Below are 13,976 nucleotides of genomic sequence, written 5' to 3'. Positions count from 1 at the left end.
TCAACAAAACATAGAAAACACAACTGAAAACATTCATGAGCCTGATTAACTTTACTGTCACGAATACTTTTTGTACTTCATTAGCATCGCTACTGCACTTGAAGCTTTACCTGCTAGCATCAAGTCCATTAGCCTAGCACGACCACGTTGGCGTTATTGTTTCATTCTACTCACAATACTTCGACATTACTGAGTTTATAAGTTATACTTTCCTTTGACATGTTCACAACAGGCTTATTGTTTCTACGTCATTTAAGGACTAATAACCCACCTGTGTATTAAAATAAAGAGGCACAGATCATCAGCTTGTTTACAGTTTGCCTCAAAGAGAGTTTATGTTTCTCCTGTGCACTTTGCACCACCTAGTTGTATCATAAAGTAATGCCGCAAAGTGTAGTGAGAAAACCACTGAACCAGTAACTAAAGACATAATAAACATGCAAGGATAGCACGGTGGCACGGTGGTTGGCACGGTGGTTAGCACTGTTGCCACACAGCAAGGAGGTCCTGAGTTCAATTCTGACCCTGAGGAGGATAAGTGAATGGATTGATACGCCTTTTTTTTTTTTTTTTTTTTTTTAACCTTGTTTAAAAACATGAACTGAACTGTGATTCCATAACTTATGAATTGTCTTTTTTTTTTTTTGTCTCTTAACCTTTTAACTATTAGTTTAATCCCTATTTATGTCTTCAACAACATTAAGCACTGTTTACTGTGTTTAGTGGTCTTCTCTGGATTCCCTTCTAAACCATTTTCCTCTGAGTCCTTGTAAACCAACCTTGAGGAAACACCAGAAACAGAATAAAAGAAATCCTATTGTTTGTTGTGAAATCTGTTTATGTTGTCCTAGTAAGGCTACCATGGGGGCGACCACTAGAGGTCGCTAGAATACTGTATGTGTATATGTTTTGAGAAAATTGATGATAGCCACGTACACTGCTGCTACAGTTCAACAAAAGCTGTTCGTGCAGGAGAACCATGCGTCTTATTGCCTCCAATCACGACATTGTTAATTCCTTTGATCTGAGAGGGAACCAGACTTCTTCACATGTATTCTGTTTTCAGACCACAGAGGCCACAGGGTTAGGAGGACGGACAAATAACCAAAATATTGGGGGGGAGTATGTGCTGCTTTGCACCTGTTCCCCACTACCTCCCCACTTGGTACGTTCTTTTATTTCCTACTTGGTTAGGTTTAGGAAAGAGAGAGAGATATGGCCCAGAGCAACCCTACACACTGAACAGACGGAGGGATTGGCTGATCTGGCATAGGTTTTGGTAGGATCAGTAAACACCAGCAGAGGGCAGCAGTGCACAGCTTTCAGGAATTGTAGGATCGTTACTGGTTGCCTGTTGTCGATACAGATGAAGTCAAACACGTGGATCTTAAAAGAGTCTTTGGTGGATTAATTAAATACACAAGACTCTGCATCACTGCTTCTTTATGTACCTGATAAGTTGACAGCTATCATTGAGTGTGCTGTGATTTGAAGTTTTTCGCTTCAGCTTCACTTGCTGAAGCATTGTGACTTTTTCTTAACACAGCTGTGATTCATAGCGGTGAGTCAGAATGATACTTTGCGTAGTGATTTCCCAGTGAATCTTCCTCTGAATCATTGCACCCCCCCCCCCCCCCCCACACACACACACACAAGAGCACAAGAGAGATGAAGACACACTACAATGAGCTGAAACATGCACTTGTTATTGTTAAAACAGATTATTATGACTCAAAATATTATTTGGTTTTCATACGTGCCTATTTTCAGTGATATCAGCTGTAATAGCAGGATATTAACTAGGCATATAAACCTATAATTCTCTCTCCTTTTTGCCATACTTTTCAAGCAACCTATATTTGACAACAACATAAAAATTAAAATTCTGTTTTGGAGGCACGACCACAATATTTTTAGTGGCCCCGTATGAAAAAATTCTGGAGGCGCCCTGTCTTTGTGAATTATTAAATTATTATTATTGAATTAATTTGGTCTTCTGACGAAAACAAAAAGAGGATTCAATTAAAGAAGATTTCATAGGCTTGCTTTAACTTCTAAAAGAGTGTAAAAAAGAGACTTTACACTTTTTTCCACTTACTGAAGGGTGTCTCATTTCCTGTCATGCTCAAGTGCACGGCATGAAGCCGCTTCAGAGGGGTAGGTGTGAAATGGTGGGGGTGTAAATTCATGAGAAGGATAAGTGTTTGGAGGGGGAAACCAAACAGCACTGCATTCTGCAGACAGAGACCACAGGGGGTGGAAAATAGAAGCCCCCTGCATGTGCTCACAATGTTGATCTGACATTTGGAATATGAGGATTTTTTTTGCAGAGCCCACCAACACCTAATCATCTGTGCGACCCTAATAACTTCCTGCAAGTCAGAGAGCTGCTGAAAAGTTTCTAAGAAAGAAAAGAGCACCAAAGCACAATGGAGATCTCTTCAACGTGTCTGATTATCTGTGAGTAAATGTTACTTTTTTAGTTGTTTTTAATTCAGCTGTAATTGAAAGAATTCCTGAGCTTGCAGGACATTTGAAGGTTTTATTAGGTGTATGTTTCTCCAAAGATCTCAAAGAAAATACGATTACTTCTTTGTCCTACAAAGTACAACTTGATGAGAGGCTGCTTCCTCACACATTCTGCTTTAAATTTCTCCCATTTTTTCCAGAGTTATTAGGTTTTGATTTATGTTCGGCTCGTCACAAGCTAAAAATGTGATTTGCTGTATTTTAATTTCACTTTCATTTACTCACTTCCACGTTGCTGTTTTCGGACGTACTCGTGATATATTGCATGGACAGAATGATGTTTTGCATGATAATTTTACTGTGCTGCGAGCTTAAATTGTTAAACAGAAGCGTCGCACTACAAACCCAAGTTGGCAAAGTACACAAATGGTTTTCCTACTGCAACATGTCAACATATCAGCAGTGGACAAAGTCCGGTTAGTTCCTTTTTGCAACCTGCATGGACTCTCTGTGATCTGCCAACAATGGTACCAATGCCAAGATAAACACACTATTCATTATGTATATCGTGAAAACAACATAATTATATATTTTAACACCCTTGAGTTATATTGTCTCTTGTAAAAGGGACTTCTTTCTTCCCACATTATCCTTAAAGTACTTGTTCAAAGGAGATTTTAAGGTATTTGGAATTCACTTACTAATATCGTATGTCATGGCTACTGAACGGACCCACGCGCAGACAGTTCTTTCAAGGAAACAAAAGGGGATTTATTTACAATAGGGATCACCTTAGTGCAAAATATATGTACAGTGAGTTGGGAGGGGGTCCAGGGCTCCAGGGAGAGAAGGGGGGGGGAATCCACACACACGCTTCCTCTTCCACTCAGTCACCGCCACCGCTCCTCCGCACACACGCACTCCTCTTCAGCCGCACTCGCTCCAACACTCCACACACTGCCCCACTTGGACAGGTCCGGTGATTCGGTCCAGAATCTACAGACAGAAGGTCAAAGGTTAGTTCCACAACATAAAACACGTGTAAGCGATTCTTCTTTGAATATGCCGCGAGCACGAACTCAGGTGGTTCGACGTTCCAGCGGTGAGCTGCTCTGTGCCACTGCCTTAAATAGCAGCTGGGGAAATCAGCCAGATCAGCCGCAGGTGGACACCATCCACAGGGGTGCGTGGGCCAAGAGTGAGAGCCCGTAATGAGCTCCACCCAGGCAGAGAGGAGGAGGAGAGACAAAAAACTAAAACTAACAACAACAAAACCTGTAGCCAGCGTGGGCCAACCAGAGAGACACGGGGACCGTGACATCGTAGGGTCTCTATATTATCAAGCATCACAAGGGTGTTGTTGTGAAAATCCTTCTGAGACCAAGAAAAATAAAGTTCTGGACATTTTTTTGTGTGTTTGTTTTTTGGAAGATTTTAAATTTTTAGATGATTTGGATTAAATACAAAACCTTTTTCCAAATAGCGGTTTATTCATTTATTTTTTATTTTTTATTTTCTGCCACTAGTTCAACAACAGAATGATGTTATGTGGAGATTTGGTGTTCACGTTCATGTGGATTTCTGGTTATTGTTTTGTTCACAAACAGTAAAATTGTTAGATGAAGGAAACTGGAGAGGAAATGTCTGCTCATCTACACAGGACTTCAACAGTCTCAGCATAGAGAGGCAGCTTTGTTGCACTTTGTTGAAGTACAGTCATCTTCCAGAGATCATGAATTTTTCTTATTATTAGAGACATCTATATCAATTGTTACTTTGATGGAGTAATCTTGAAGATTTTGTCTTGACTTAACTGAATTGACTATAATTAGGACTCAAGTGTATCTGGATCCCAGTGCATCAGGCATGCCATGAACACGTTATAGATACACCAAAGATTGTTTTCAGATTTCAGGTTAAAACAGTTAGGAGAAGGAAACACATCAGAACACTAAACCATGAACATATTATCTACGCACTGAAGATTGTTTTCATTTTTCAGGTTGCCTTGTTAGATGAGCACCTCTCTGGTTTGTGTGCTCTGGCATTTTCAAAAACCTGGTTTTCTATTTCCTGTTTGAGGTCACCAGAGGGCCTCCAGGCTTGGCAGTTGTGGGCAGTTTTGTCCTGTCTTCATGTCTCATGGTAAAAACAGCTGCAAACCAGTTTCAATAGAGTTGAAATTGAACTGAAAAAGAAGGGAAGGGTACAGTTTAATGCACTGTTAGGAAATATATTATCAAATGTATAACTAAACAGAGTAAACAGTTTAAGAAATAAAACTAATTATCCACTCTATGTTTGTGCGAGTGTGTGTGTTTGTGTTTATGTGCGAGTGTGTGCATGTGAGGGTTAAAATTGCTCTACATTTCTGAAATCCTACTACAATGAAGGTAGGGATGTAATATTTTTCAAGACTGTAAGGCCAGTAAGCAAAAACAGACCCAAATGCTGAGCTGATAGAGAGTTGTATCAAAGTATTATAATCTTTATTTACACATGAGTTAAGGTACGCATTGAGGGGTCTTGGTAAAAGCACAGGGGTTTCTTTCAGTTCTTGAGGGAAATGTCCATAGAGAGAGACGAGACGGGTGTTAAAAGGTCCACAAAGTAAAAGGTCCACACAAGGTCTGGAGGCCAAATGTTTTCATTCTGTATCTGCCATTTTCAGCTTTAATTAGACTCTGTTTAATGTATTTTAGCCTCTACACGAGATTAAAATGTTGCTGCTTTCCAACATATTGGTGATATACTACGGAGCCCCGCAGGGGACATGGGAGAAAAAAAAATTAGGGAGGAAAAAAAAAAAATTAAGACGGACTTTTGCGAGCTCTCGCAAAAGTATTGCGAGAGCTCGCAAAAGTTTTAGCCGCATTCTTCGGAGGCCGCCAGCTCGAAGCCGACCGGGAGGTCGAGGCACGATGTGCCGGGAAAGCTGTGTTCCTCCCGGCTGTAGTAGGTCTCGACCTCCCGTTAGCTTCGAGCAAGTGGGTGTCAGATCTCCAAAAACGTCGGAGCACTTTTGCAAATATGTGATGTCTTGTAAACCGAGCAGGTATCTGACGTTTACACAACTACATTCACGCCTCAAAATATCTTAAAAGTGTATTTTGTGACCCAGAAAGAGCAATATTACAACTAAGTAGCTGCCGCCATTGTTGGAATTCAACTTTTGCGAGCGCTCGCAATACTTTTGCGAGATCTCGCAATACTTTTGCGAGTGCTCGCAATACTTTTGCGAGATCTCACAAAAGTCCGTCTTAATTTTTTTTTTTCGCCCTAATTTTTTTTTTCTCCCATGTCCCCTGGGGGGCTCCATAATATACAGGAGGGACAGGATGATGTTTTGTGTAATCATTTGCCTGCATGGAGCTTAAATGGATAAACTGAAGCATCGCCCTACAAGCTCAAGCTGGCAGTAGTAAAACAGTTGCCTAGTGATCGTATGTTATATGGACGACAGTATTGGCCCACAGCTGTAATCTTTGAATACAGGTGTTTTAAGTTGCATTTACACAGCTGTATAAAACTGAGCACCCTTTCAGTCCGGCATTACAAACACTTACAAAAGATTGAGTCGTTCTAAAGAGGTCACTGAAACACTGAGCGTGGTATGACTAAAGTCCATTCGTGGAATTTCTTCCCTCCTAGATATTCCATGATCAACTGAAAGTGATATTATTACAAAGTGGAACAACAGCAACTCAGCCATGAAGTCGCAGATCACACAAACAGAGCAGAGTCTCTTAATACGTAAGAGTTTCCAACGCTCTGTTCACTCAGTAACAGAGTCCAAACCCCCTCTGTCATTAACCTCAAACAGTGTGCACTCTTGCGGGTGTACTCCATCTGTGGCCTTTGCTTTGGTCCATGTCCTAATTTGAGACGTTCCTATTATTATCATTGTTATTATTATTTTATACACAGATGTCATGGACTTACAAGTAATAGATTGATATGATGCGGTGATATGGTCTTAATCTTTTGTGGATTTGTGATCATTTTTTTGTCCATGAGCATTAAAACAGTTAGATGAAGGAAACACATCAGAACACTAAACAATGAACACATTATATATGCACTCAAGATTGTTTTCAGTTTGCCTTGTTAGATGAGCACCTCTCTGGTTTGTGTGCTGTGACATTTTCAAAAACCTGGTTTTCTTTTTCCTGTTTGAGGTCACCAGAGGGCCTCCAGGCTTGGCAGTTGTGGGCAGTTTTGTCCTGTCTTCATGTCTCATGGTAAAAACAGCTGCAAGCCAGTTTCAATAGAGCTGAAATTGAACTGAAAAAGAAGGGAAGGGTACAGTTTAATGCACTGTTAGGAAATATATTATCTATATTCACAACATACTTCATACCGTGTACATTATATATCTTTCTACGTAGCACTTTTAATTCTTATTTTTATTTTTATTTTTTCATGTCTATTTAAGCGCTATCTGACAGTATGTTTGCACTGAAGCACCGCAGCAATTTCCTAATGTTGTAAACCTGCTCAACATTTGGCAATAAACCCCTTTCTGATTCTGATTCTGATTATAACATACCATAATAGACCCATTTCTGTAATATACTCACATATCTATACTATTGCTACTATATATTGTAATATATCTATATCACTAAAGCACTTCTGGATGGATGCAAACTGCATTTCGTTGCCCTGTACCTGTGCATGTGCAATGACAATAAAGTTGAATTCTATTCTATTCTATTCTATCAAATGTACAAAACAGAGTAAAATTGCTTGGAAATCAAACTTTTAGCAATGGCTCTGAAATAACTGAAAATCAGGTTGTGTAGGAATGTTTAGCTTATTTTAGAGTTTAGGAATGTGTTAGATAGGATATAGAATTGTGAGACACTGCCTTGGATATAAATAAAGGCCTGACTGTGTCATGAACTTAGGAGTAGATTTTAGGAGACCCTCCCCCAGTTGAACTGTGTAAGTAAGACAAAGAGGAGTTAATGCTGAGTGGAAATTCCTCAGGGCATGCCTGGGTGGAAGTCTCAAAGTTTGTAACTAAATAACTTTGGTTTGGAAGGGAGGTGGACTTTTATGACCCTCAGGAAGGTACGTACATAGAGATATACGCACATAGTGTTTTAACTGTTACGCACACACATCCACACGCACACTCACTCACGTGCATTCACACATACACACAGGTACACGCATACACTCACTCACGTGCACTTACACACACACGGATACGCGCACACACAGGCATTCACGTGCTCGTGCACATAGACACAGACACAGAGTTTGCAGCACACCGTGGGGGGTTTTATGATAGGGTCGCTCCTACAAAACTGTTTCACGGACAAATGAGTGAAGATTTTGCAGAGGGGCACCGGCCTGGCAAGTCTTCCCTTCTAGAAGAATGCATGCTTAAATGAGGATAAATAAAGATGAATAAAGTTTTTGTGAAAATGACTACTGAGTCCGTCTCTGGATGCTCGAGGAATAAAAAGAACCGGGGTAAAACTGATTTCGCAACAGTTGTCATTCACTAGGTGGTTTAATGTTGAAGAACATGTTTTTCTCTATCAACCAATGCTTGCCATGGGGTCTCCAGACCTGTGTGTCTGGGGCTTACCACAAGTCTGCAGACTTGCATGTTTTAAAAGGACCAAAACTCAGCCTGATGCTTTTTTCCTCTTCTTTTTATTTCATGTTTCGAACCCCAGCTGCTATGCTGAGCATCCATCCTGACCGATCTCAGTTCTTTTGGTACGAGACGATCACGCTGAGCTGTGAAGGGACAGACAACTCTGGAAATTGGACTCTGAAGAGAAACACCTCCTCTAAAACTGCTGAGTCATGTATCTCGGGTTGGGGAGTGTCAAATCAGACGTCATGCACTATTGTGGACACCTATGCATCAGACACTGGAACATACTGGTGTGAGTCTGATCGAGGGGAATGCAGTGAGACTATCAACATCACAGTCAAATGTAATGCTCTTTATTATTTGATGTTTTAGACTTTTTATCTGATATACAGCTGAGGAGTCATAGCACGGTTTGATTTTCAGATGGAGTCATCCTGGAAAGCCCTGCGCTTCCTGTGACAGAAGATGAAACAGTGATACTTCTCTGCTATTACAAGTACGATGAAGAGAGCAAGGCGACTTCTAATTTCTCTGCTAACTTCTACAAAGACGGACATTTAATCAGTACTCAGCCTGCAGGAAACCTCACTTTCTCAGCTGTGTCCTTATCTGATGAAGGTTTCTACAAGTGTGAACACCCAACAAAAGGACAGTCAGCACAGAGTTGGATGGCTGTCAAAGGCAAAGGTGGGTTCAGGCAACAAGACATCTGTTTTGAGGAGAAATGTGGTAGACGTGATACATAATCAATAAAATACACCCAGTCTGTCCTTTGACATATTCATTGTGCTCCAAAAGCAATGCATTAACTAATTTCACCTATTTAAACTAGTCACTGAGGATTGATTGACATATATTCAAAAGATTTTGTTATTTTCTAACTGGTGAAGCATAAAATCCTTATTGAGGCAGTCCTGTCTTCCTCCTCTCACCCCAAATGGTCGCAACAGACAGCAGATGGCCCCGCCCCTCCCTGAGCATAGTTTTGCTGGAGGTTTCTTCCTGTTAAAAGAAAGTTTTTCTCTCCCTCTGTCGCCAAAGTGCTTGCTCATAGGGGGTCATATGATTGTTGGGGTTTTCACTGTTTTCTTTGTATTACTGTAGGGTCTTTGCCTTACAATATAAAATGCTTTTAGGTAGCTGTTGTTGTGATTTGGCGCTGTATTGAATGCTGAATTGGAACTATTTAAAATGCAGTCACACACATGCACATTGCATGGCCAAAAAAATATAAACAGTATAAAAAGTGGATGTAGCCATTCTGCACCACTCATTACTTAGTGAAGTACTCTTATGAAACCTCAAATTGAGTGCTTTACCACTTTGAAATGGACATGATAAGGGAAGAGGTGTCCAATGCATATTCATTGTTCAAGAACTTATGACTGGTAATTAATTCATGAGTGAGCATTACTTGGATAATCCTTCATTCTGATTTCAATAAAGGCCATAATTTACTAAAGGAACTTCATATTTTATTTATTATGACTAGAAATTCGTGGCTGAGCCAAGCAAGTCAACAGAAAAAGGTTTAAAGAGGTCACAGAGTGAGGGAACTTCCCCTAGACTTCTATAGCATTGGAAGTCTCTTTCCAGTCACAGGAGTCTCCACCTGCTGGCCATTAAAAGAATGAAGGTTTAACATACTTGCATATTAGACCTTGAGGCTGTATCCATCTTTTATACTGCCTGTGCAGTACTGCTCTGATTCACACATCTCATCTGCACATACTTAATTAGAAGGTAAATATGAGAAATACATATATAAAGTCCAAGAGCTTTTAAGCTCCTGTGCCCTGTATTTCTGCTTTGGCTTTCCCTGTCGGTTACTTAATTGATTCTAATGTGTATTGTTTGATTTCCTTCCTTTATTGTTGCCTTTCAGCCATTTATTCTGCCTGTATTTTTGGTACTTTCTATGCCAACTCTGTTATTTTGTTCTGTCTTCCTTACAGTCAGAGCTCAGCCATCAGTATCTGTGCCTGGACTGATTGGTGCTATTCTGGTGAAACTCTTCTACACTGTGATTATTACACTGGGTGCAAATGTACTCATACGCTGAGCTAATGGTAGAAAACCTGAGAAAATGAGTGTGATGTGACCTCTTTCATATCATTGCCCTCATATATTGAAATATATCTTTATATTTGTACAGCCATGATGTTTCGCTTTTTATTTGAAAATGCTGGAAATTAATCGCAAAGAAAAAACAAAGAATTTAGGAACATCTGAGATAAGATGCAGTAAAAATGTTTAAGGATGCGTTCACCAACAGCTATGGAGTCTGTGTATGTAATGGTGTTAAACATGTACTCATAAGACAAGTATTTAACCATCCAGCCATCAGTTTTTGCAGCTGAGCTAGAGCTGGAGCCTATCCCAGCTGTCATAGGGTGAGAGGAGCTATGGACAAATTGCCAGAACTGGTGAGAGACAGATCTGAGAACAACCAAGTAACCTAGCATATCTTTGAATTGTGGGTGGAAGCTGGAAAACCCACTGGGAGAAGATGCAAACTCCACTTAGAACACCAGGCAACTGATGGATTCACACCCAGGACCGTTTTCCTGTGAGGCCGTGTTGAGAAAACCATATCATTATTCCGTCCTTGTTACTATATGACTGTAACTACCTTCTATAGTGTTTTGTAAACCATTTAACACATTAATATGGTTCTAATAAATGACAACTGGAGTGCCTGGAGAGAACCCACACCAGCACTGTGAGAAGATACAATCTTCATACCGAAGACCAGGAAACTGATGGATTCACACCCAGGACCGTCTTCCTGTGAGGCCGTGGTGCTAATCACCGTATCATCATGCAGCCCATGTTAAACTATATGACAGTAACTACCCTCTATAGTGTTTTGTAAACCATTTAATATGTTATTGTGGTTCTAATAAATTACAACTGGAGCATCACAGAGTGCATTTTGTGTTTTCTGTAGGAAAATACACTTTAGGTTTTAAAAAGGCATTTTAAATCTGGGTGAAGTATTTTTATAAGAAATCAAAAAGGATCAAACTCGTATAGAGGATAAATGTGTTAATGACTATTAAGTTACATAGATGCTGCCTTGATTTGCAGCCAAATGTCTGTTCAAAACTAACTTTTCAGGAATAATTAAAAATAACGTTCAATGTACGATGAAGCTCTCTGCCTGTAACTCAGGGTATCAGCATGTTTACATTGTTGACAGGTGACAAAAAGAAATGTTTCTCAGTGCTCACTCATTTTTTAGGTAATCACCATTCAAACTTGGGTGATAATAATAATAATAATAATTGTTATGGCCCTGGGCCTTGAGGGAGTGAGACCGCTTTTCTCTTCAAGCAAATCCAATAGTGCCAGGACTCAATAATGATTGGCTAGCTGGAGATCTGTGCCAGCCCTCCTGGGCCCTGTTTCAGGAAGCCGGTTTAGTGGAAAAACTGAGTAAGTATACCCTGAGTTAACGAAAACTCTGGGTTTTCAGTTTCACAAAGCGAGTTTAGATTAATTCTGAGTGAGTCACTATGACGACACACTCCGTGAAGCTAACCTGCCCCCTAGCAGGTTTACTACAACTAACCCTGACCTTCTCCGCCCCTTTGTCGGAAACCTGACTGTAGGAAGTGTCAGACATGGCGTGCCCCTTCCTTGAAGAGCCAGTAGATGTTGAAGCCCAAATTGTCTGCAGGGCTCTCCGCCGGGAGAGAGTGATTAGAGCGCGTTTGGACATTTTATCATTTCCTGATGATTTTCTGTGTGAACGTTACCGTTTTTCAGCACAATCTATAATTTATTTGAAGAACATCCTCAGGCCTAATATTGCTCATAAGACACATCGCGGACATCCTCTCAGTTCTGTACATATTATTTGTATTGCACTTCGGTTTTTTGCAAACGGGAGCTTTCTGTATAATATTGGTGACGCTGAGCACGTTTCCAAGGCTACCGTCTGTCGGGCAGTCAGGAATGTTACAGTTGCACTGAAACGTCTCCTGTACTCGTCTGTGGTGTTCCCCGGTCATAGACCCACAAGATTTATCAAAGAGGGATTCCACAAAATTGCAGGTAACAGGATGAACAAAACTTAATTTATGATGTGGTGATACTTGAACTACTACTTAAATTTTACATTTATTTTCAGGGTTCCCAGGCGTGATTGGCTGTATAGATGGCACTCACATTCCAGTCATTGCTCCTTCAGTAAATGAAGGAGGCTATGTGAACAGGAAGTCTTTCCACAGCATTAATGTGCAGGTACATAGTTCCCTGTAGCATTTCAAACTAACAAATTATTTCATTATAGTAATGGATGCTAATTTGTGTTCTCTGCACTGTGAAGATCATATGTGATGCTGCCAACATTATCACAAATGTGGAAGCCAAGTGGCCAGGCTCTGTGAGTGGTGGTGGTGGAGGACCCCCACCTGTTTTTCGGGCCTCCGCTTTTTTTCTGTTGGCTATAACGGGTCACATTTGAGCATACAGAGTAAGCAAATATGTACTTATAATGTGCTCAGATAATTTCAATAAGTGCTTACAGAAAGAAAATTAATGTAGCCTCTAACTGCAATTGATTTACATGGGACAAACAGACCAAGCACTGTGGCTCATAATACAATTACACCTTACCTGTTTGGACTATATTTTTATATTTCATTTTTACTTGCTGCCAGGAACGTTTGGGGCCTGTTGGGTTGCACCTGTGCTCACATCATCACAAAATAAAATGTATAAAATAAAAAATAAAATATAATAAAATAACGTGTTAAATGGGTGGAAATCCCTAGATCAATGTTTAAATTAACACTCAAGCATTGACTCTGTCGGCTATGTTTTGCCATGCATGCTCCCTTTTTTTTGCAGCTGAGGCTGTGTTACTTTTTTTCTGCAAAATTTGCATGTTATCGGCATATGCTGCCATCAGAATTTCGGCGTCAAGCGCTGTAAAATACATTGACCGCGCCTTCTTTCCCTCCGTCTCCATGGTGACTCGCTTAATCTGTGCTCCACTAATCAGGGCTTTATGTATCCTTGTGCACGCGCCTAACTTGGGGTTAAAGCAACTCCGCGTTGATTGAACTAATTGTTATCAGCCTTTCTGAAACCGAATATTCCGAGTTGGACAGTTTGGGGTTACTCAACCCTGAGTATCGTTTTTCACTCTGAGTTTTCTAAACCGGCTTCCTGAAATAGGGCCCTGTATGCAGTTTGCAGTGTGTCAACCCTCATAGACAGGGCTGCACATAAGTGGTCCGCAGGTGCGCATGCGCTGTCAAAATAAAAGACGCGCAACAAATAATAAGTTGCAACGCATGTTTGCGTACATAAGATTTTCTGGAGGAGGACAGACGTTTGTTTAGAACTCTTAAAGATGTCAAGAAGCTCCTTTAAGCAATTACTTTGGTAATTGCTCCTTCCTCCACCTCCAAAGAAATGTCAGAAGGAGTCCGAACCACAAAAGAAGCACGTATTCTCGGAAAAGTGGTTGCAGGAGGTGAGCTGGCTTCAAACAAATGATGAACGCACAGAGATGTGGTGCAGAATATGCCGTGAAAATCCCACTCTAGCGGACAAAAACAGTGCCTTTTATATGGACGCAAACACACATTGCAACTTCTTATCTGGTGTGCGTCTTTTATTTTGACAGCGCATGCGCACCTGCGGACCACTTATGTGCAGCCCTGCTAATAGACACTTGACTGCCTGGGATCCGGTGGTGCTCCAGGAAGCAATGAGTGGTTGATTGTATGCACCTGTGGCTCTGTGTCTGCTGCTTAGGAGTGAACATGCTTCCTTCTTGCCTCCCTCTTTGAACTTTGATCACTCAACTCTGTTCATGGCATTGAATTTTGTTTGTTAACCTCGGTGCCTGGTTGAACTTAACTTGATTAGAGTT

At 40.7% G+C, this 13,976-nt stretch overlaps 1 protein-coding gene and 1 long non-coding RNA gene across 3 annotated transcripts; both read left to right on the top strand.

Moving 5' to 3' along the window:
- Nucleotides 1–2,220: 2,220 nt before the first annotated feature.
- Nucleotides 2,221–10,240, top strand: LOC147335117 (low affinity immunoglobulin gamma Fc region receptor II-like). 2 transcript variants are annotated; one of them, XM_086276201.1, is made up of 4 exons: nucleotides 2,221–2,460; nucleotides 8,163–8,429; nucleotides 8,510–8,773; nucleotides 10,042–10,240. In XM_086276201.1, the coding sequence occupies exons 1-4, from the start codon at nucleotides 2,430–2,432 to the stop codon at nucleotides 10,146–10,148; spliced, it is 669 nt and encodes a 222-aa protein (XP_086132327.1). In that variant the 5' UTR covers nucleotides 2,221–2,429; the 3' UTR covers nucleotides 10,149–10,240. The 2 variants fall into 2 exon arrangements, with proteins under 2 accessions (XP_086132327.1, XP_086132319.1); XM_086276193.1 differs by lacking the exon at nucleotides 2,221–2,460 and having other exon boundaries at nucleotides 8,120–8,429.
- A 1,657-nt stretch (nucleotides 10,241–11,897) lies between these two features.
- LOC147335116 (uncharacterized) lies at nucleotides 11,898–12,473 on the top strand. Its single transcript, XR_015128599.1, has 3 exons — nucleotides 11,898–12,145; nucleotides 12,222–12,334; nucleotides 12,420–12,473. It is a non-coding gene; the product is annotated as an uncharacterized LOC147335116 (long non-coding RNA).
- The last annotated feature ends 1,503 nt before the right edge of the window (nucleotides 12,474–13,976 follow it).

This window comes from Aulonocara sp. 'chitande type north' Nkhata Bay, linkage group LG3 (assembly GCF_057382095.1).
Source record: "Aulonocara sp. 'chitande type north' Nkhata Bay isolate Kocher_YH1m ecotype deep benthic linkage group LG3, A_spYH_male_GT1.1, whole genome shotgun sequence".
Lineage (NCBI taxonomy): Eukaryota > Metazoa > Chordata > Actinopteri > Cichliformes > Cichlidae > Aulonocara > Aulonocara sp. 'chitande type north' Nkhata Bay.
Note: the sequence above shows the minus strand (reverse complement) of the source record. Positions and strands in the feature narration are given on the sequence as shown.

What these genes read in the sequence shown, in the direction of transcription:
- LOC147335117 (XM_086276193.1), top strand. Translation starts at nt 8,120, where the DNA reads ATGCTTTTTTCCTCTTCTTTTTATTTCATGTTTCGAACCCCAGCTGCT. An exon ending in TATCAACATCACAGTCAAAT is followed by an intron (nt 8,430 to 8,509) that starts GTAATGCTCTTT and finishes TTTGATTTTCAG; the next exon opens with ATGGAGTCATCCTGGAAAGC. An exon ending in GATGGCTGTCAAAGGCAAAG is followed by an intron (nt 8,774 to 10,041) that starts GTGGGTTCAGGC and finishes TCTTCCTTACAG; the next exon opens with TCAGAGCTCAGCCATCAGTA.